Source organism: Musa acuminata, chromosome BXJ2-3, assembly GCF_036884655.1.
Source record: "Musa acuminata AAA Group cultivar baxijiao chromosome BXJ2-3, Cavendish_Baxijiao_AAA, whole genome shotgun sequence".
In the NCBI taxonomy this organism is placed as follows: domain Eukaryota; kingdom Viridiplantae; phylum Streptophyta; class Magnoliopsida; order Zingiberales; family Musaceae; genus Musa; species Musa acuminata.
Window position 1 is genome coordinate 7,895,932 of NC_088340.1, and position 21,569 is coordinate 7,917,500.

General features: G+C 36.8%; 3 protein-coding genes across 5 annotated transcripts in view; 2 read left to right on the top strand and 1 right to left on the bottom strand.

The window, feature by feature from the left end:
* The first annotated feature begins 241 nt into the window (after positions 1-241).
* On the top strand, positions 242-3,762 carry LOC135607201 (uncharacterized). Its single transcript, XM_065098819.1, has 2 exons — positions 242-1,355; positions 2,382-3,762. Exons 1-2 carry the CDS (start codon positions 899-901, stop codon positions 2,420-2,422), a joined length of 498 nt encoding a protein of 165 aa, XP_064954891.1. The 5' UTR covers positions 242-898; the 3' UTR covers positions 2,423-3,762.
* A 150-nt stretch (positions 3,763-3,912) lies between these two features.
* On the top strand, positions 3,913-7,237 carry LOC103977836 (RING-H2 finger protein ATL46). Of its 2 annotated transcripts, XM_009393470.3 has the most exons (3): positions 3,913-4,175; positions 4,475-4,564; positions 4,701-7,237. In XM_009393470.3, exon 3 carries the CDS (start codon positions 5,904-5,906, stop codon positions 7,071-7,073), a length of 1,170 nt encoding a protein of 389 aa, XP_009391745.2. In that variant the 5' UTR covers positions 3,913-4,175; positions 4,475-4,564; positions 4,701-5,903; the 3' UTR covers positions 7,074-7,237. The 2 variants fall into 2 exon arrangements, with proteins under 2 accessions (XP_009391745.2, XP_064954890.1); XM_065098818.1 differs by having other exon boundaries at positions 4,475-7,237.
* A 4,337-nt stretch (positions 7,238-11,574) lies between these two features.
* Positions 11,575-21,569, bottom strand: part of LOC103977838 (AP-1 complex subunit gamma-2) — a 25,218-nt gene continuing 15,223 nt past the window's right edge. Inside the window, exons 10-19 of one of the 2 annotated variants that reach the window (XM_065098820.1) lie at positions 21,162-21,284; positions 20,983-21,078; positions 20,426-20,553; positions 16,061-16,165; positions 15,659-15,936; positions 13,791-13,892; positions 13,612-13,698; positions 13,361-13,536; positions 12,582-12,686; positions 11,575-11,724 (exon numbers count right to left, since the gene is read on the bottom strand). In XM_065098820.1, the coding sequence (XP_064954892.1) occupies positions 11,668-11,724; positions 12,582-12,686; positions 13,361-13,536; positions 13,612-13,698; positions 13,791-13,892; positions 15,659-15,936; positions 16,061-16,165; positions 20,426-20,553; positions 20,983-21,078; positions 21,162-21,284 (1,257 nt within the window). In that variant the 3' untranslated portion in view covers positions 11,575-11,667. Of the gene's footprint in view, positions 11,996-12,581; positions 12,687-13,360; positions 13,537-13,611; positions 13,699-13,790; positions 13,893-15,658; positions 15,937-16,060; positions 16,166-20,425; positions 20,554-20,982; positions 21,079-21,161; positions 21,285-21,569 lie in introns of both variants that reach the window. The other variant, XM_009393471.3, reaches the window with a different exon arrangement.

Genomic DNA, 21,569 nt, shown 5'->3' on the forward strand with positions numbered 1-21,569 from the left:
TAAATCTACGGTTGTAAACGCGTCGCATACGATCATCTATGCGCGGATCCCGGAAGACGATGTCGTCCACTCGCGTAAAGGTGTCGCTAGTGGTGCGATCTGGGGCCCCTCATCAGACGGCCTAGATCATCGAACGGGAGTGTTCTCGAGGATCTAGTCCGTCCATCGCTATATCGCGAAACCCGAAGCAGCATATCGGATGGCTATAAATATCCGAAGAAGACGACGACGGCCTGCACATCCTCTCCACTGCTGGTGTCTCTCAGCCTTACGTCTGCCCCCACTTTACTCTTTCCTTCTCTCTCATCATCACGTCCGGCCTCGAGCCGGCGATCTCTGACTGAAAGGACGGCGCGGCCGCCGATGGCCTGAGGGCCGCCGCATCCGATCATCACGTCGGCTCCGATCTTGTCGGATTGGGATTTAGATCGTTAGGAAGCAGCTTGTTTTGTTGATCTGGATCTCTTCTCGAAGGCTCATCTATTGCGGTGTTTTATGTGTTCTTGGAAAGAGCTTTCATTGGGCGACAGTTCTTCAAGGGATTTTAGTTCTGGCGCTATTTCGGAGATCTTTTATGATTGATAGTTATGCTTATTTTGACTGGTGTTGTTTGGGAGATTTCCAATTTCGTGGTCGATTTTCGAGAGAAAAAATGGGACTTTGCTGATAATTTTTTAACTCAAGGTGTAATTTTTTTGTTAGAATGGAGGTGATTTTGTTCTGTTTACGTGAAATTTTGATTTTTTTGGGGCGGATTAGTGTGTTGAGTTGATTCTTCTTGATTATTTTTTGAAGATTGCAAGACATCTGTTTTCTTCTCGATAATCTTCATAAAATCAGATCAGATGGCGAATTTGGTGGGGTGATTGGATCAAGATAAGGGTTTTTTGTGGAGAAAATGGCAGTGGCTTTCACTCGTTTCTCTGGCTGGATCTGGGGTGGGAAAGATTATGAATCCTCGAATTCCCTGAGTGCTTCTCCTGATCTCTCGTCGGGGTTTAGAGAGCCAGATTACTTGAAGTTTCCGCCAGTTAGTGGGCCTAGGATAAGGTCGAATTCCAGAAGAATTAAGAAGAAGTGGCAGAGCCGGGAAGAGCGGCGGATCGATAAGGAGTATGACATCGTCCTTGTGCCCTCGGACGGTGGGTGCATGTCGGGGTCGGAATCGTCAGATTCCGATTGGTCGATTGGGTGGTTAGAGCCTCATGCGCCTGAGTTCCAGAGTGACAGTGAGACCGAGAACAGCAGCTTCGCTGTCTTGGTCCCGTGCTATGGGCGTGGTCGTTGTGAGCAGGTGGAGAGCTCCAAAACCCATGTCTTGGGAGCAGTTGATCGTTTGGACGATGATCTCTCTGGTGAGATATGGTGGTTCTACATGTTGCACAAACTATCAGTTAACTATTACCGATATCTTGTAGTTCGAGATATGAGTCTCCTTCCATGCATTATTTAATCTTCTAAACTTAGTGCTAGATTTGTTTAAGTTTATGTTGTTGCATTGTTTATGATGGTTTCATGCTTCCTTGTTAGACAAGTTGTGTATTGTCAAGGTACACTAATTTTATTTCTTTTTTTTCCTTTTTCACAAAAGCACAAGTGGTGATGAGGGGATTGGAGCTCAGGCCGTCAAAGGCTTTCCCTAGCCAGTGCCTTAAAAGTGCACTAGTTAATTAATGGACTCCTAAAAGCCAAATCTATGGCCATTAAGACATATCAAGTTTACATGAGATACAAGACCAGGAGATGCAGGACAAGGACATTGTTGATTTATTTTACTAGACTTTTTTGAAATATTTCCTTCTATAGTTTATTTTTTGCTTCTTTAGGCAAGTAAATATGCATGCGCTGAGCTGTTCTACCTGAAAATGCCATATTTGGCATTGATTCCATTGTTTCATAGCTCTATTCGGCTGAATAATTTGCATTCAGATGATTCCACTGTCATTGAGGGCCAAAAGGAGTATATACCTTGATTAGGTTGTTGGTGCTACTTGTCTTGGTCAAATGCCTTGAGGTCTTTCACTTTAGTTGTTTCATATGTTATGTGCTTTCTAAGATCTTGCCTTGTTTTGGTCTTTTTTCCTGGGTTATACCTTTTTCTTTTGGCCGTCATATAAAAAGGTTGATTCTTCTAAATGCCTAGGACCCTGCTGGGAAGCTCAGTAATTAGAAATTTCATTTTCTTTTTGTTCTCGTATAAAAAGCTTGAATGTAATTAGATTTTGTTAGATTCTGCTTTTTTTTAGTTACTGAAATCTTCTTTCCTGGCAGCAATTTCTGTCTATCTTTTCATTATTTAAGCATACATGTGAAATTCTATTGTAAACAGTTCATGTCATTGAACGACTATTCTAATATCATTTAAAATTTTATTGGTGCAGATGGCAAGAAGTACATAGAAGAATGGCTTTCTTCTCTTTGATGTACCCAACTATGTGATAATTAATTGATAGCTTGGCCTTACAAGATGTTATTGAAGACCATCAGCTTTTGTCATTCTATAGTTAAAATTAGAGAAAAAAAAGAGAAAAAAATTCAGTGAGAAAGAAGAACAATCATGAAGCAATGGAGTGTCATAGCACATAAAATTCCTGCTGGATATTCGCTTGTGATCTTTTTTGGAAGCAAATTATTTCTTATGTTTGGAAGGAAGGCAACTGGAGAAGTTAAGGTAGTATTGGAGTTTGCAATTTCAAGAAGCTTCGGATTATTAAGCAATGGAATGTCTTAGCGCATAAAAATCCTGTTGGATACCACTCACTTATGATATTTTGGAGTCAAATTGTTCTTACAACTGGAGAAGTTAAGGTAGCAACTGAGTTTAGCAACTTCAGGAAGCTTCATATTGTTTTGATCATAACCATGAAGCAATGGAGTGTTGTAACACAAAATTCCTGCTGGATACCATTCGGTTGTGGTACTTTTGGAACCAATTGTTTCTTTCAGCTGGAGAGAAGGCAACTGGAGAAGTTATGTAATGGAGTTTTGCAACTTCAGGAAGCTTCTGATTATTAAGCTATGGAATGTCTGAGCACATAAAATTCCTGCTGGATACAATTCACCTGTGATATTTTGGAGTCAAACTCACTACTGGAGGGACGGCAACTGGAGAAGTTACAGTGGCAATAAATTTTTGCCACTTAGGAAGCTTGAGATTATTTTCACCATAACCATGAAACAATAGAATCTCTTAGCGCATAAAATTCCTGTTGGATACCATTCCCCTGTGATATTTTCGAAGCAAATTGTTTCTCACAACAGCAGAGAAGGCAACTGGAGAAGTTAGGGTAGCAATGGGGTTTTTTAACTTGCGGATGCTACAGGCTACTATAACCATGATTATGAAGCAAAGGAGTGTCTTAACCCATGAAACTCGTGCTTATGATTTTTCCAGAAGCAAATTGTTTTTCACAACGGGAGAAAAGGCAACTTTAGAAGTGTAGCAATGGAGTATTGCAAATTCAGGAAGTTTCAGATTATTTTGACTGGGGATGAGAAAAATTAGGAATTGAGTTTATTCTTTTATCCCTCTTCTTACTGCATCCAGATGGGGATTTTCACCATTGCATTATGTACTTACTGAGACTAAACAATGTAACTATTACTGTACATAGGGAGCCATCCTTTTCCAATTTTTGCTGTAAATATTATGCTTTAGGAAGGCCAAGCTCCTTGTTGCTTTGTAGGGCAGAATTCTTTTCCAAAAGTCATATATGTTTATTAGAAAAAGATAATTCTACTGCATGGTTGTTGAATTGGTCAGCTTTTTCTTGTGATTCTTTGATGACCCAACCTTGGAGTGTAATATTTCTTTTTGTACTGGAAGCAGAAAATTTCCATGATGTGCTTTCCTCTGGCCTCTGGACTTTCACTTTCTTTTTTACTTTGTTGTAGTAATTATATCTGCATTTCCATTGACTTGTAATATGCTTTTATCCTCTTTTAATAGCTGTTCATCATTGCCATCCTGTCATCGATGGTGAAGATTGTCTTTATTGACCGGATTGTTTTTGGTGGTTGAAATACTTAATTGCATCATCACAGCTTTTCTGAGGAGCCACATGATTGAAGCCGTGTTTCAAGCTTGCTCATGATTTGGACTGGGCATGCTCGTGTGCTACATGTTGAGGAGCACCTTGGGACCTATACCTTATAGACTATGGTCTGGATTTCTGGTACGCTGCCTACCTTTAAACATTTCCTGTTCCTTTTAACTTCTACCGGTTGATGCCTATCACCAGGACAAATTCTTTACACATGAAGAAATGTGACGGATATGGAGCAGTTAATCTTCTACTTACCATTGATGCCAAAACATGTTGCATGCAGGGATTATAGACAGTCTTGTGTGAACAAGTTTGCAGTTTCTTAAAAGCATTATTTAAAATCATTTCCTCCTGCAACTCTCATTCTTTTCAGATCTTACAGAACTTTAGCAACCACAGTCTCACATCCATTTTCTCTTTCTTTTCAGATTCCACAGGAATAGTCATTGTGTTACACGAGAAGAAATCCTATACATGCAAGAAGACTGGAAGACTTGTGTGGAAAACCACTTAACAAGGTAATGAATGATCTACAGGAAGAAGACTAACAATGAGAGATCGATGATGGGAAGAATGAATCAGCTGCTGGTGTTGCAATGAGTTCTTGTTGTGTGTCGAATGTATTAGCTGATCATACTTTGACTGGAATTGCAGAATATGAGTTGATGAGGGCCTGGCATTCATGCACAAGGAGCTTCATGCAGATGGAACTCTCTAGTCCCCCAGCATCTTGATGAACAACAACATGGATCCTTGCATCACACTGCTTTAATGACGGCAATGCAAACAATGATCAACACCATGGGGGGAAAGAAGATCAAGGAAAACAAGACCAAGATAGATCCTTCACCGAATGCTGCAGGCTTAATTGTTTGACAGATTAAAATCTATTGTTGTTGTATGTTTTGTTTGTCAAACTTCCTCAAACCATCATAACCTTTTCAAGTTAATATGATGCATTTTCTTTACCACTTATGTGTAGGAAATCAGTACGATACTATTGGGGTTTGAGTTTAGGTTTGGTTATGCATGTGATCAACTTGTAACACATAAACCAATAGAACTAAAATAAAAAACATGTTCAGAGTCCCATGTTATGGAAATTAGCCAATTAGGGTTTCCATTCAACATCACCATATATTTTTATCAAAGGAGGATACAATGATAAGCTGCTGCTGTTCCCCATCCCAGCCTTTGTTTGGGCTTGCAGTGCTGCCACCACCCTACCAAACTCCTCTTTCTGTTTTCAATATATTTTTTGGATCATAATTAACTCATCTCTGTTTTCAACATAATGAACTCCTCTCTCTTTTCAATGTATTTTTTAGATCATAATTATTCCTCTGCCAATAAGCTGTGCTTCCAGCCTATCACCAGAGACTGAACTGCGCAAATTCCCAGAAGAGACTGGTCTTGCTACTGAAGGCCCAAAAGACGAAGACCTCATGCTAACAAGGGAAGCAGAGACCAGTCTCTACCACGCTCTCCCCCCGCCAAGCAAATCTGAGGACTTCCACTCTCTGATGCAGCAGTACAGGCCAAACTTGAGGTAACCCCCCATTTCCCTCACAGCTAAAGATCAAGTCCTTTCCTTTCTTTCCCCAGGATCTTGAAGCCCTCCTGAAGTAGTAGTCACCAAGGTTCACATGGGTGATCGCACTTGATCTCACAAGATTGCAAGCATCTCAGCCTTTCATGAACTGTTCTTGGCCTGTGTCCTCTTTGACTAGTGCAATTTTGTGTTTGTGCTGCTCCTTCCCCTGTGATCTGAGCTAGATTTGGATGCTAGGAAGAAGTGAGTTGTCAGCTCCCTGGTTCTTGAGATGACTTGTGGTTGGTCTCAGATCAAGGAAGGAGATGGTTGCCACACCCTACAAATCCATTAGAGCTCCTTGGCTCCTCCCTCAACCCAAGGTTGATGATGGGGTTCTCCATCACCAGTCTTCTCAATTTGCTGCCTTTCTGAAGGATTCACTTCCATGGCCGTCATCCCAACCCCCACCCCCACCCCCACCCGCATCACCTTCACCGGGCAGTAGGATTAGCCCCGCAGTCCTGTTCATCATAGTCATCCTTGCGGTGGTCTTCTTCATTTCCGGCCTCCTCCACCTCTTGGTCAGATTCCTCATCAAAAAGCACCCTTTTTCCACCACCTCATCCCATCCGGAACGGCCACAGGCCGGCGAGCTCGCCGGCTCCGACGCGCTCCAGCGCCAGCTCCAGCAGCTGTTCCACCTCCACGACTCGGGCCTCGATCAGGCCTTCATCGACGCGCTGCCCGTCTTCCTCTACAAGGAGATCGTCGGCTCCAAGGAGCCATTCGATTGCGCGGTCTGCCTGTGTGAGTTCGCCCAAGAAGACCAGCTTCGGCTTCTGCCGGTGTGTGGCCACGCTTTCCACATCAACTGCATCGACACATGGCTCCTCTCCAATTCCACCTGTCCGCTGTGCCGGGGGGCGCTCTTTGTGCCGGGCTTCACGATCGAGAATCCGGTCTTCGACTTCGACGACCCGAGAGAAGAGGATGGATTCCCTATGGAGCAGGAGGCAGAAGGTGATGAAACGGTCACCGAGAAGAGGGTGTTCTCAGTGAGGCTTGGCAAATACAAGAACTTGTGCACCAGAGGAGCTGGGAATGATGGTGGAAGTGGCATTGCTGATGGTGCTGTGAGAATGGAGGAAGGAGAAACTAGCAGCAACAACTTGGATGCAAGGAGGTGCTTCTCCATGGGCTCTTATCAGTACGTTCTTGCTGATTCCAGTCTCCAAGTTACTCTCCCCAGTGGTCGTATCAAGAATGGTGATGCAAAGGGAGGCAGGGGAAGGCGAATCAACGAGCAGTCTGCAAGCACTGAGGTTATGGAGGGGAAGAAACTGGGAATTGGGAGCAGAGGTGAGAGCTTCTCTGTGTCAAAGATCTGGCAGTGGTCTAACAAGAAGGGAAAATTCCCAGTGTCATCGGGTATTACTTCTCCTGATGGGGACTTGCCATGGATTAGAAGAAATGTTGGGGATACACGAATGTGATGTTACTACAATGCCTTGTATGTTGTTCTTCATCTGTGATGGCTGATTCGATTCACAATTCTCTTTTGTTTTGCTTACCTTTCATCTCATCTGATACTTGTTTTCCCAATGTGGTTTCAGCAATCCTCAAGAAAAAATGATAATTTTAGCAGCTAGTTGATGAATCTTAGATGGTTATGAGTAGATTAACATAGTGAAACTTGCTACTTTTCAATCCTTTTTGGAGCTGGCAATGAATCTTAGTGGTAATATGTTGTGACAATCATTAGTGAATAAACCTATCCTTTGAATGTTTTAAGAGACATTCCAAAATTTACATGCCTTGAACTCTGTTTTCATTTTGCCTTTACATCAAGCACTCCAGCCATGATCCAAGTCTAGCATTATTTTTTCTCATCCACATCCTGGTTGGTGATTTTTGCTTGGGATTGCATTCCTGAAAATTTGATTAATATAATCCTTGATTCCCTCAGAAAAAAGATTAATGTAATGCCTCTTTATAGCTTTATAGCCTTTCTCTGTTGTTGTTGTTGCTGCTGCTGCTGCTGCTGCTGCTGCTGTTTGAGATGCCTCTTGGGTGCTGGTGTGACAGCACAAAGCTTCTGTACTTGTACCTTGAATCAGCTGAAGCCTACAATGGTCTTGTGTTTGTTGTTTTTCCTGTTGAATAAGCAGACTGGGAAACCTCCCAAAAGCTCGACTGTGGATTCTTGTGATGAAATCACTTGATCTGAAAAGTAAGGTGAGATATGAAGCTCTTGGCTTGAAGCAGTTGTCCTGTCTGAAGTATACTGCTAGTTCTTGAAGATTTAGCTGATAACATCAATGACACCATGAGGACTCGAATCTAACTACTCAGATGGAAAACAAGGTGACAAAAGGTCAAAGTTACATCCACAAGAACTGGAAAAGAGATGATTAGCAGTAACAGCTGGTGAATAAGAATGAAGACTCAATAAGCTTTTAACTTGGATTATTAGAAACTCACAAGGCATTGTTTCTCAACAGGACAGTGAAAAGTAACTCAACAGATACATCTTAAGGCCAGGAAACAAATCAACTCGAAGCATTAAATGTCATGTAGGATGCAGACTTGGGTGCAAATCGAGGACCATCCAATTTGCATTGATTTGGTCATGACAACTTTGTGGGACTCGAGTGGGATTTGAAAAGGAGGCAATGATTCACCTACAGACAACTAGTTGGTGCTTCTTACGTGATCAAGTCCAGATGATCCATTCGGAAAGTTGTTCTTTTCCATGTAAGAGTTGCACACAAGATTTGGGAAAGAGGCAGGGAAGTTTGGTGGCAAGTCTTCTTTTCATTCATGACCTTCAAGTTCCTGAGCTTGAAGTATGCCCCACTTGCGCCATAGGCTCGGCTTCCACCATATGGCCATCGTTTCAACCAACAAAGCATGGAAGAAAGACTATTGAGACCACTTGCATTTTTCTAGTCTGCCATTGGAGCTCTACTTTGCCATCTCTTTCCAGATTCTCCAGTGGCCCTCGGTGCTCGAAAGTAAACTGCGCACAACTCTCCGCCTCTCCGCTGCCTTCATCTTCTTATCTTTTGTTAAAGTCAATACTTTGAGGAATCTTCTTTCTATCTCATTTCCTTTTACTCATTTCACCTCCCTCTTTTCTCATTTTGCAGAATCTTCAGCTTTTCTTTTCCATGATCTCGAGAACAAAAAAAAGTGGGCAAACAACACAGAAAGTTGTCACAGTTTTCAGCTCAATGCTTGCCTTTTCAGAAGCACTAACATTCAGTAACTATAATATATGCCTATCAAATATTAGCCTTGGGCTACATTTGTCACTGTAGAATAAATTTACTGGTTTCCACATAAAGTTGTGTCATTTTGTTCTTATGGTTGTCTGCACCATGAGTGCCAATTGATTGTTCATGGAACCCAAGGCATTCCATGAACAGGTACAGGGAATGAGATAATTCTAGGAGTTGGTGAAACTTTTTTTATATTAGAGTATTTACTTATATTAATGGGAGTGGCAGGTATATTAGCTGGTCTTTTGTCTTGTTTTCATGTTTAAATAGCCTTTCCATAATGAAACAAAGAGGAAAATTATGTGGTGTACACTTTGAACAAAGAGATTATTTTTGACAATACTTTTTGGAGGAGGCTATTAAATTAGTACAGTTTTAGATTCTGATTGCAGTCACAGGATTGGAAAACACTAGACACCTCAAATGAGAATTAGCATGGTGTGGGATTCTAATTTTCTTTCTCCTCCTTTTATTATGAGAGAGATAAACACTTGCAATACTTCATCAAGTGAATGTGATAATTAGCAACATCTATTTGGTTGTACCACTAAACATCTATTTGTTCATCTGAATCCGGACTCAAAAATCCAAATAATGTTGGATTGGGTCATTCGGATTTGGGTATCATCCGAATACAAATTCAGATTGGATTGGATTGGGATATCTAACTAAGTATGCTTAAGAACTTGTCTACTGCCTAAGGATAATACTGTGATCTGCCTATTTCATTTATTCTTTTTATATGATTATATATGCGAAGAATGAAAATGACCTAATAGGCCGAGGATGGTAAAAAGACAAACTTGCACTGGCGCTGGAAGTTTGACTTGACCTCAGAGCAAGCAATCTGCCGGATGAGAGCATAAAGAGGCACCGAGGCAGTGTCCTGGTGAAGCATCCCACATGAAAATGGCAGCAAAAAGGATCAAGGCGCATGAACAAGAACATTTCTCATTCATGGATGGTGGGCCACCGGAGGACAGATGAACTTTAAGATGATGATGCGACCAAAGCTGGACTCAGCTTCACTGCTTTTGTGGTGAGCTGCTACTGTCAAGAATGCTGTCACTGTAAGTCCTGTGATCAGAAACAGCAAGTGCTTGAACTACAAATCACCTGGAAACATTTGGAATCACTTGCATGCAGAGTCAGCTAGATTGCTGTTGTGTCAAACCCCTTGACACAGCAGCGTGCAATCTTGGTGCCCCTCCGGTCCACACATGCAGAGTAGGAGACAGCAACTTTTGTGGCTTGGCGGAGGAAATGTGGTGAACAAGTTATGCCACAAGATATAAAGCTCCAAGGTTAGTCTATGTTTAAGGATATGTGCCGCAGCAAGGCATCTTGATCAAGAGAGACAGTGTGTTATGTTTGTACCAAAAGAGGTAGAATGGGCCATGTTTCCTTTCATTGCCAAAAAGAATCTGTGTTGGACGGAGGCTGGAAGAGGAATGGCAAAATATTTATATAAAAAAAGAAAAAGAAAAAGAAAAAAGAGGTGTTTAATTTTTGGACAAATTTTAAAAAATTTTCTAAAAATTCTCGCTAAGCGTCCTTATCTCCAAACATTCCCACATATAGATAGTGGCCAACTTTATCTTTTTACCCTTACATAACATAGGATTTATTTTTCCACCAAGACAATGGCTTTTGGACCATTAAGGGTTCACTATTGGTTTGGTTTGATTTGGTTCCAGTGGTTTAACATCACTAAGGAAATTGGGTCGACAGTGTATAAGTGGATGGTGCTGAGCTCCATTAAGACCTCTATCATTTTTTTTCCTTCTTTTCATTTATCTTTTTGTCCTTCTTCTTTCGTGTTTTTCTTTCTTTAAATGCTAATCTATTCGTCCTTTTTTTTTTCTTCCTTTATTTATATGATAATATTAAACAAATACTTGCTGAATATGATTGTAACTAAGATGATGATATGTTATTAAACACATTCGTTCCTTACATTAAATATAATGATTATTTAATGGCTAAAATCAATAAATATACCTATTTTAAAGCTTTAAAGTAAAAAAAAAATCATTTTAAATCATTTTCAATGTTTCCTGACAATTTGAAAAAAAAAGAATCAATATTTAACATGTACTTTTTATTTAATAATTTATTTATATTTATTTAAATATAGAAATAATGTTATTATATATAATAACTTCTCCATAATATGATTTTATTTTATTTTTATCATATTTTTATAGTATATTATTTTAAATTTGAAGATTAAATTTTATATAATTATTTATACTAATATTAGTTTAAATGAATATATATATATATATATTAATTTAATTAATTAATTTTATTAATTATTATTTAGTTTGGAAAGGTCTACTGTTAACCTAGATCGTTTGGGAGGAATGAAAAGGAGGAAAGACACTTCCCAACACGAAAGGAAACCTAACTGCATAGGTTGCAGCAATTTCACTCCCAACTCATAAACGGCATTGATGTAAACCCAAGTTGGATTCACAACAAACAAGACATATCACAACCAAGTAAACAAAGAGACAATTATCCTCAACTGACAGTAGTCGACACTACCTTTCACCAAAAAAGGCTAACCTTGTGTATTCATTCTACTTTTAAGATCCACTACACTAGAACATAATATACCTCAAAGTCAAGAATGGTTTATCGCATGTTCTGCACATTTAGCAAAATCAAGCTAAAATCTATCCACACGCCTCATACTTATCACAGTACATACAATGAACAACACCATATGGCTTAAAAATAGATAGCTCTGACAAACATTTATACAACCCCTAGATCAAGTTTCATTGTGACCTCTTCCCTACTAGCAAGAATGAATAACTTCCGCACACCTCCAATCTAAATGCTTGGTGCTCACCGGCTGAAAGAGTGCAACTGGACATTGTTATTTGATAGCCGATAAACTATACATAACACTAAATCAATTATCAAAAAAAATTTCTCTTAATTGTTTAAGAACACACAAAGAGAGAACAAGATAGCACTCTTTCTGCAGAAGAAGAGGGTAAATTCTTGTGGAAAAGCAGTTTAAAGACTCATAAACCGGGAGGGAAATTGTTAATCTGTCCTTGTTCCAACTTCTCTTGGTTGTCAACTTTGTAAACCATTCTAATACGCATGGCCAGGGGTTTCTGAAATGGAAGAAGGAATGATTAACAATGATAATTCCAGTCATGATGTGGTTATCTGGAAGTTAAAGGAATGCAAATTATAAAATTCTAGGCTAAAGTTGCCAAAGAAACTAATTTAGAACATCATTTTACATGTACGCATTAAGGAACTATGACCACCACAAATTGTCGACTATCACACTTAATTTACCAGGTAGAAAACTTCACAAATTACATTTGATCTTTCTAATGGTGAACCATGCCATCAGAAATTTGGGGAGTTGGATAAATCCAACAAATAACAAACTCAGTCTCCTTTAGTCTAAGACCAACTCAAATATTGTTCATATAGTATTTGAGTTTGTAGCACATTACTATTTATTTACATGTCACTCTGATTATTCTATTAGCCTTTCAGATAATCTATTATCTCACATCCCTTTGAATTTGAACACAAACTTACAATGGCTCGCGTGTTAATTTTGCAGCTTAACTTAGTCTAGATATACACTTTACATAATTGATTTAATTAAATTATATTATCATGAAATATAGATCTAAAGAAAATTCAGATGAGATAGCTCTCGAACATCTGGAGCTCATGTACCTGTCCATGCTGACTATTAGTAACAGTAACTGTTTGTGTAATTGTCCCATTGCCATTGGCCGGAAGATGATTGCTGCTGGCTGGGTCCAAGTGTAGCTGGATAAACTGTAGAGTATGTAAATGTTAGCTCATAATGAGTCTTCAATTTGCAGGTTAGAATTCACAAATCACCAAAAGCACAAACAAGTATTAGGGACCTACCAAAGGCAATTAAAGATGAAAAGCATAGCACAAACAAAACTTAAACTGAGACATTCATGAATGAAAATGATTGCATACACAGTCCAGCACTATATACCTGCATAGATACAATCAAACCTAAACAAGCATTTAAAATTTTCACCTAACTTGTTAAAAGTGATTTCGTATCTCAAATATTATTATACAGTCATCATTGTTTCGTCTATATATTGAATGCTTTAAAGTTACAAATTACCATGTACACAACTGAGAGACATATAAGTAAATTCATGTCTGAAGGAAAATACCACCTTCCAACTATTATTTCTTAGTCTAACATCAGTTTCGAGCACAACAATTTCCAGAAGACAACCTATCAAGATCTTAAGTGAGACAAGTTCTTTATATGTTTAAATGGACAAAAAGCATGCTTAAGAATGCTAAGAGTCCTAGATCACCTCTATGTCAATAACTCTAATAAATTAGTGTCGATAACGAATGCTCTTTTGAAAAAGAAAAAGAAAAAGAAAAGTACCTGAAAGAAAGCAAACATGACAATGTTATATAAGCATACATATAACTAATATATGCTGAGATACCTTTGGCACTGCTGCTTGAAAAACAAAATCTGTATAAGCATCAGATGACAAATTCATAAATGTAGCATGGATTTCAGTAACTTGTGGTTTTTCAGGATGCTTTTTGAAACTGAACATAATCTTCAAGGTGCTGCTCTGGAAAGCAGTGATAGATGGATAAAGAGGACTTTGATCTCCTGTTCAAGAATAAAAGTAGCATTACCATAATTTTCATTGCTCTAATAACAACACTAATAAACAAGCAAATGTACCTGCAACAGATCCATTTGATGGCAACACATCCAACAAATCCAGTACTTGAACAGTGGTAGGAGTAGGTTTAGTTGTTGGTGCAAATCCTAAAATAATATCCAGAGTGGTTAAACAAGAATACAAATATGTACAATTATGGTGTATGATTCAGTATTTGAATACTTAGTCAACTGTTAACCTTGGTTGGAAGAAACAGTTTCTGGTGAAATATCACTTTGAACAGGTGTTCCAATAGATAACAGATCCATAAGAATATCAGTGCCCCCTGATGGAGCAATGCCTTAAAAAAGAAAAAATCCAATCAATATTCCTCCAATTTAATGACAAGCCCAAAAGAATTTAAAGTTCAAAGACGCACAAAAAAAACTGTTAGTATGTAACTGTGGCACATCCATTGTACCAAACACATGCCACAATTTTGTCAGAATACTTGAAATACAATTATTTTCTAGATATTTCCTGGACTTTTTCTTAATGGATCTTGATTGATTAATGATAGGAAACATGGTACTTACTAACTGATATTTCATTCCAACCAAATACCATCACAAACCAAACAGCTTGGTATTCCCTATTATACGACTTTTCTATTATTTCCTTCATTGGTACTGGATAATACAAATCAATATGTCACTTACAGGTTGGAACTAGTGTTGGATAGATATTTAAAACTTTGCTTGCCTTAAAAGAATGGTGTTTACTTAAAGCAATTGCATATATAATATAAGGAACATATACAACCAAAATTTGATTTCTTGGTATGGACATCATATTATATCCTATCCAGGGGTTAATTGTATCTGTGTATATGTGACATCTTTGTGGTCATATTAATTTCCATATCCGTTCTTCAATGTTTTATATATATATATATATATATATATATATATATATATAAGGTAGCAATTATCACAAATATTTGAAGCTTTACACAGTTACACCTTGATTAATGTTTATATAGAAAGAGCAAAATAATGTCATAGTACTGTTTTTGCTTAAGCTATTTGGTTTGTACACTGGAGTGCAACAGAATGGGACTTCTTTTCCCGACCTCAGCCTGAAGACTAAGGGAACCAAAGGCTCCAAGGCATCCATTAGATGAAGCTAAGCCCTTGCCACACTAGTACATGTTGCAACTTGTACAGACTGAGGTTGAGCAGCAAGAACAATCAGAATATATGATATTCATCCCTAGACAAAGTAACAGGACATATATGTCAATGCTAGCATTTGGCATTGTCTCTATCTCTTTTGTACTTAAGGTTGTGAGAGAGGTGACCTGAGAGTAAGATAACTTTCATGATGTATGGTTCTAGCACCATAATTGTCTCATAATGATATATGCCATATCTTATGCTAAAAATGTGAACAAACTTGGCATTCATGGTGAAAGTTCGGTCATCTTTGCTTGATGCAACTTGCATTTTTGTCATCTAGGTTCAGTCTTGAAGACAGCTTGATCATTTGTCCTTGACTTTTTTGGGGGGGATGACTATTGAGTGACTCAGATCTAATAAAGAATTTGATAACAAATCTGCAATTCATACACAAATGGTTCACAAGCAGTCAGTGATTTGCAAAACGAAAAAAAAATCAGTGATTTGCAACTGATTCAAACTACACAGTGCATTTAGTAATAATTCCATGTGCTGGTGGTGGCTTTAGACTTTGGCATTTAGAATAACATTGATGGATCTGACTCTGGCATGCTTTTTCCAACATACGAAAGATAGAGGCATATACTGATAACAAAACATTCTTTAGTTATCTAACTTCTTAAAATTAGTTGTATGAATCATTTGTAAGCATTATCTAATTTCTTATTTTCTCCGAACACGAAGTGCCTCTAAAAGCAATTGTCAGGAAAGGCGAACCTAATTGGTAGTTGTCAAAATTGTCATTAATGTATAAGAAAAACAATTTGTCAATAACAAATAGCAAAATGGAGGTTAAACTAATCCAAGCAAATTGCCAATAGGAATTCAGCCTAAACATGTATATTTACTTTATAGAAGTATGGAACTTATATATGGAAGAAACTACAACCTGAGGATGATGAATTTGTCAACTCAATGCCCAACAGGTCATGCAAAAAATCCTTAGAGGTTGAAGTAGGAACTAGAGTATCATCAGAACTCAAATCAAGTAAATCGACCAAGGGAGCAGCAGGTGGCTTTGCGACACCATTTGGAAGCGTAACTGAAGTTCCAGCTAAAGACATTTGGCTAGATTTAACAGCTACAATGTTTTCTTGTGAAGAGTTAGCTTTCTTCACCATATAAGCTGACTCATCCAGAACAGGCATTCGCTCAACCAAAGAAGATCTGCATATGCACCAAAGTTTCCAAAATTAAAGCAACTCCAAGAATGAATTGTTCACTTTCTGAAATTAAAGTTTCAGAATAAGATTTTTGTGAAACAATGGTTGTTACGGAACTAATTCCTCACTTTATGTTGTCATGTCTCTGGATTATAGAGTTGAATTCAATTGCTCTTTGTTGCAATTCAAGCACAATACTTCCTTTATGCACTGTGATAATCTCTTTTATCCTCCTGAGCAATTAATTGAGAACATGGTCAATGCCAGGAATCCTATAATATCATAATGTAGATAGATCAAGTAAAATAATTAAGATCATGGAAGGAAAAGTACCAGTCTAGAACACAATTCAGATGACAACTAGCCCTTTCTTCACTCAGTAATATCAACACAATTTTCATAGAGTAGTGATACCAGAACTAATAAATTCAATTGCTAATAGTTTGGAGAAAGTAGGCATAATAATCTTGAATGATATGAAAAATTAACATATATTAAAAAGCCTCATAATATACATAGAACTATAAAATATGCAGTAAGGAAAATTGGGTAGGAAAACTAAAACATGTTTAATGAGATTAATAATGGAAAAAGAAAGATCCTTCTCACTAAGAAACAAGAAAAGCATTATAGTGCAAAACTGTTACTTATATATTGACATGTACTTAATTCAAACAATTGATTGGCATACATGATATATGTGATTGCATGCACCAAGATCAACTATGAAACTATTAAGCTCTCACCTTAGACATTCTGACACATCTGGCAGATATACCTTCTTACAGGTCAAGGTAGGTGCAGACAGTTCCTTCAGATTCTGCCTTGTTTGGACTTAATAATGTACTTTTAGAGTTAGCATCTTTTGCAGGTACACAATATATGAGCAATGATACCAATTGAAGCTAGCAAACACTGCATTGATGTGACATTCTTTTATTTTTCTTCTTTTTGTTCCCTTTTACCTATTTTCTTTCTAGGGAGGCAGATGCCTATAACATAGCATGTTAAACAAGCAAATTTGAAATACCCACGAAATAGCAGTACTTCAACTAGACGAGAGAAGGTGAATCAAGCAAACCTATCTTTCTTCAGTTTACGGGTTCATTATTTTGTAAAATGTATTAGTAAAAAGGGGGTGATTTTCTGGAAAGCCCTAAATTTTGGGTTTTTCTCGGATAGCACCCCTCATTTCCAAAATGCTTCTAGAGAGCTCCTACTTTTTAAAATGATAAAAATGTCCCCCACATGTTGAAGCTTTAATTTTTTAATTTCCCACCATAATCCAAACCAATCAAACTAGTTTGGTATTAAACCAAACTGGCTACGGTACTTTTGAATAGGGTTTCAGTATTTTTTATTCAACTGAACCAGCTACCGTGTTCTTTAATAGGGCTATAGTGTTTTTTTTTTTTGCTAGTGAACTCAATATAGTATAGCCCTATTCAAAAAATACTGTAATTCAATCTTGATTAATTCAAATTCTCATAAATATTAATTATTAATCTTATTATATGTATTAAGGTTTCATAAAATATTTTACTTGAGAGTTCTTAAGTGATTTTGAATGAAAATTGAGACAAATTTAAGATGACCTAAATTTAGGCCTATAATATTTATTTTATTTCTTAAAATAATGATTATAAAAGAACATTCTCAATTAGAAAGTTTTTAATGGACTTACAAATAAAAATTATTGTAACTCAAATTTTTAACTAATTAAAATTTTCACTAACAATAAATATCAACTTTACTTTAGGTTTGGAGGTGTATTAGAATTTGAATGATTTCGGATGAAAATTATAAAGGCCTTGATATATTTCAAAATAAATCATGATAAAATTTTATTTTTCCCACTTTGTGTTAAATTTAGGTCTAAATATTTTATAAAAATCTTATAACATTTATAATTATTTATTATGAAAATTGATATAAAAAATTATAAGATATTATCCAGTTATAGTATTTTTTTTATGGAGTTAACTTTTATTCAGTAATTAAACACATTATAGCCTTATTCACATTTTAACTTTTATTCAGTAATTAAACACATTATAACCTTATTCACATTAAAAGTAAAAATAATGTAACTCTATACAAAAATGCTTTAATGGACTGATTTGTGATTTTTGATGGAAAATACATTTTCAAAGGTATTTTAATCTTTTTATAAGGGGACTGAGTTTCCTTTGAGAAATATAAAAATGGGGAGTGTGATTCGGGAAAACTCAAAACCTTGGACTTTATCTGGGAAATCACCACGGTAAAATTGCATTTTCCCCAAAAGAAAAGCATATAATATTTAACATTAAATGCAAAGACATATAGGGTAATTTACATACAACAACATGGAACAGTAACTATTCACAAACATCAAGTCAGAAAAAAGATATATAATATTTGTTAGTTGACAAAGATTTCTTGTAATAAAATGAAATTGGAATACGTAAGCCAAGGTGCACCAAGATATTTAACTTTCATTGCTTCCCTAAACAAATAACAATCAGATGCGGGAAAATTGTAACAGGAAATTGAAGGTCTACCATATGCAGATGTAATAAGCTGGAAAAGAAATGTCTACCATATGCAGATGTAATAAGCAATGGATTATGTGTTTTTCTTACAAGTAAATTACAGGAGAATATGTTTGCATTCTGAAGTTCTGAACAGTCAGACGAACAGAAAAAAAAAGGGAATGGGGTAGGAATTTACAATAATAACAACAACAAGCTATAAAGTCCCAACTATTTGTGGCTATATGAATCTTTTCAATATCTTAGTTAAATCAATAGTGTTTACATCTCTATTATAGTTTCTTATAAAGTCTTTTTAGTGCTCTCTCTACCTCTCAAAACCAATAATACTAAGAGTTAAATCAAAAGATTTACTTAGAATATATTCTTGCTTATTTTATTCTTTGTTAGAGTTGCATCTAATTGTTCAAAAATATTATAATTTATTTTATATTCTTTCTAGTATCCCCACATATCCATCTCGACATCATCATATAAGAAACACAATTTTTTTATAAATGTTGCTACTTAACTACCCAAAACACAAATCAATAAAACGATTGATCTAATAACTATCTTGTAAAATTTTCCTTTAATGTAAAAGATACCAAGAGTATAAATGATTAACTTTTTATTTTCATCCTTCGTAATCTAACATTACCTAAATTATTGATCTTTTTCTAACTTTAGCAATTTGAAAAATACCATTTTCCTCATTCTTAGTATCAAGGATTGAAATTTCGTACCGTACCAGAATTTCGAGATTTGCTCAATACGATACGATATTGTATACCGAGCAGAATATTTTGGTATATCGCTCGGTATATATATATACATATATATAAGGGTGGTAAACCGCTCGGTATACCTCTCTTCTCCCCATGCGGGGCAACATCACCGAGGCAACGCCGCCTCTCTTCTCAGGCGACGTCGCAGAAAAAAAAAAAGAAAAATTTGCGATGTCGCCCAAGGCGAAGTCGCAGGAAAAAAAAATTGTGACATCGTCAAGAAAAAAAAAATTCGCTAAGGCGTTGCCTCTCTTCGCCCTGCGACGCCGATACTCTTCTCCCAGCGCGCAAATGAGAAGTTGCCGCAGACGAGGAGAGCGACGCCGATCTCATGTTGTTTTCTTTTTCCCCTATTTCTTTCTTTCCCTTCTATCTCTTCTTTCACCTTCTCACTCTTTCTTCTCCCTTAGTCACCATCGACTCCCTCTTTCTTCTCCATCGGTCACCGACGATGATAACGATCTCAATCAATGATACCGCTCGGTAGCAGACGATCCGTGTACTGGTCTGCTGACGGACCAATACATACTACCCGGTACGGACGATATCATTCGGTATTGTAAACCTTGCTTAGTACCTAGATTATTATAAAATATTATCGTAGCCTTTATATCTTGTCATCCTTATAACTCTTTTAGCATCTTTTCCGGTTGCAATATATCGTTATTATTCTCCTCACTTTTACAAGTTAGTCATTAAGTAAGATCTTTCAGTAGTAATTGCTTTTTGAACTTCTTGGTGTCATCACCAACTCTCTCTTAGCCTCGACCTTTACATTCTCCAAGAATCTCTTTCATAGCAATTGCTTTATAAACAGCCAGTATAAAATTGTATCAGATCTTGTCAACAGAGGAAAAGCCTAGAAGCTAATAAATTAGTCTGATGCTATGTTATAACTAATAGGAGACATAGAGCACATATACACAAATAAAGATACAGATACGTAAAAGAAATTTGTGCAGCAGCCTAAATTGTTAGTTTAGAAGTTCTTTAGAAAAAGAAAGCTTGTAAAAAGTAATAAGTAATAACCATTTAATTTTAAAAAATAAGACAGTTGATTGACTCGATAAGTGTGCTGTTAAACTTATCAGATACAGCAACATGAACTTTGACTGAACTCATGCTCACAAGATTGAACTAAGGCTTGTAAAAGTAAAAAAAATGATGCGATAAAATGCATCGAAGAACATACTCTGAAGTTGGGGGAAAACGTGAGGAGAGTTTCAGAAGAGCAATCAAGGACATTGATCTAGTTGTAATATCTGCTGAATGACCTGTTAAACATGCCTCCAAAACATCCACGGTATCAGATTCTGTTACCTGCAACAATGTATCAAGCAGGGAGTGCCTACAAAAGGATTAGAAAGAAGACAATGTAGAGCATCCTTACAGAAAGGTACAAGGAATGGCTCATTAATTCTAAACATCAAATATTAATGAGAAAATCTGATAAAAGCAGCATATAGAGCATACTTAAATAACTAATAGTTAAATGAAAACCAAACTACACATAAGAGCGAGAAGAAAATGTGAAGTTCAGAAAACCCAACTTTGTATGTTCATGTGTTTGTAAAGTTTGCTTGGCTGAAATAGGAGTGTCAATCGCACCAAACATGTTTGAGGATTTTGGAAGATAACAAAGCAACAACTTGATAAATTGCAAGTCAACAACTTGGTCAATTTCAGGCTAAGTAACAGGAGAGATGCTACAGCTGTTAGTAAACAAAGAAATGAAAATCGTGCACTTACGGTCAACGGTTCCTCAACTTCCAACACCCCAACATTACCAACCAGCATCTCGCCATATTCTCCAATGCACCATACCGCTACTCGAACTAAACTTACCTAGAAAATATATCCAAGGCTACTATAAATAATAATAAAATCTAAATATTATAAATCTTCAATATCAACAGATTAGTCTTTACCTGTTCAAATGATGTTTGGAATGCCTTGTACAGTGACCTTACAGAGTATCCTTGAAGATCAGGTGCATTACTTATTGCAACTATAAGAGCATGCCACACATCATCTTTCACATAGCTCCCTGCCTAAACATTATAGGTCATTTAGAAAGACAAAGGTTATAAAGACATTCTTAAGTAGTAGCTAAAGAAATTTAATGTAAATTTCAGAATAGGATCTTTAAAGAAAAACATATAGCAACAGTTGTCATATAACTTCAACCATCCAAGATATCCAGTAAAAAGCAAGGACATTCATCAGATATATTCAGGCATTTGTCAAGTTTTGCATTATCAAAGAAATAAAAAATTAAAATAGTTATGGTTCTATTTTGATGTATTAACATACTACTTATCTTCAAAAATAACAAA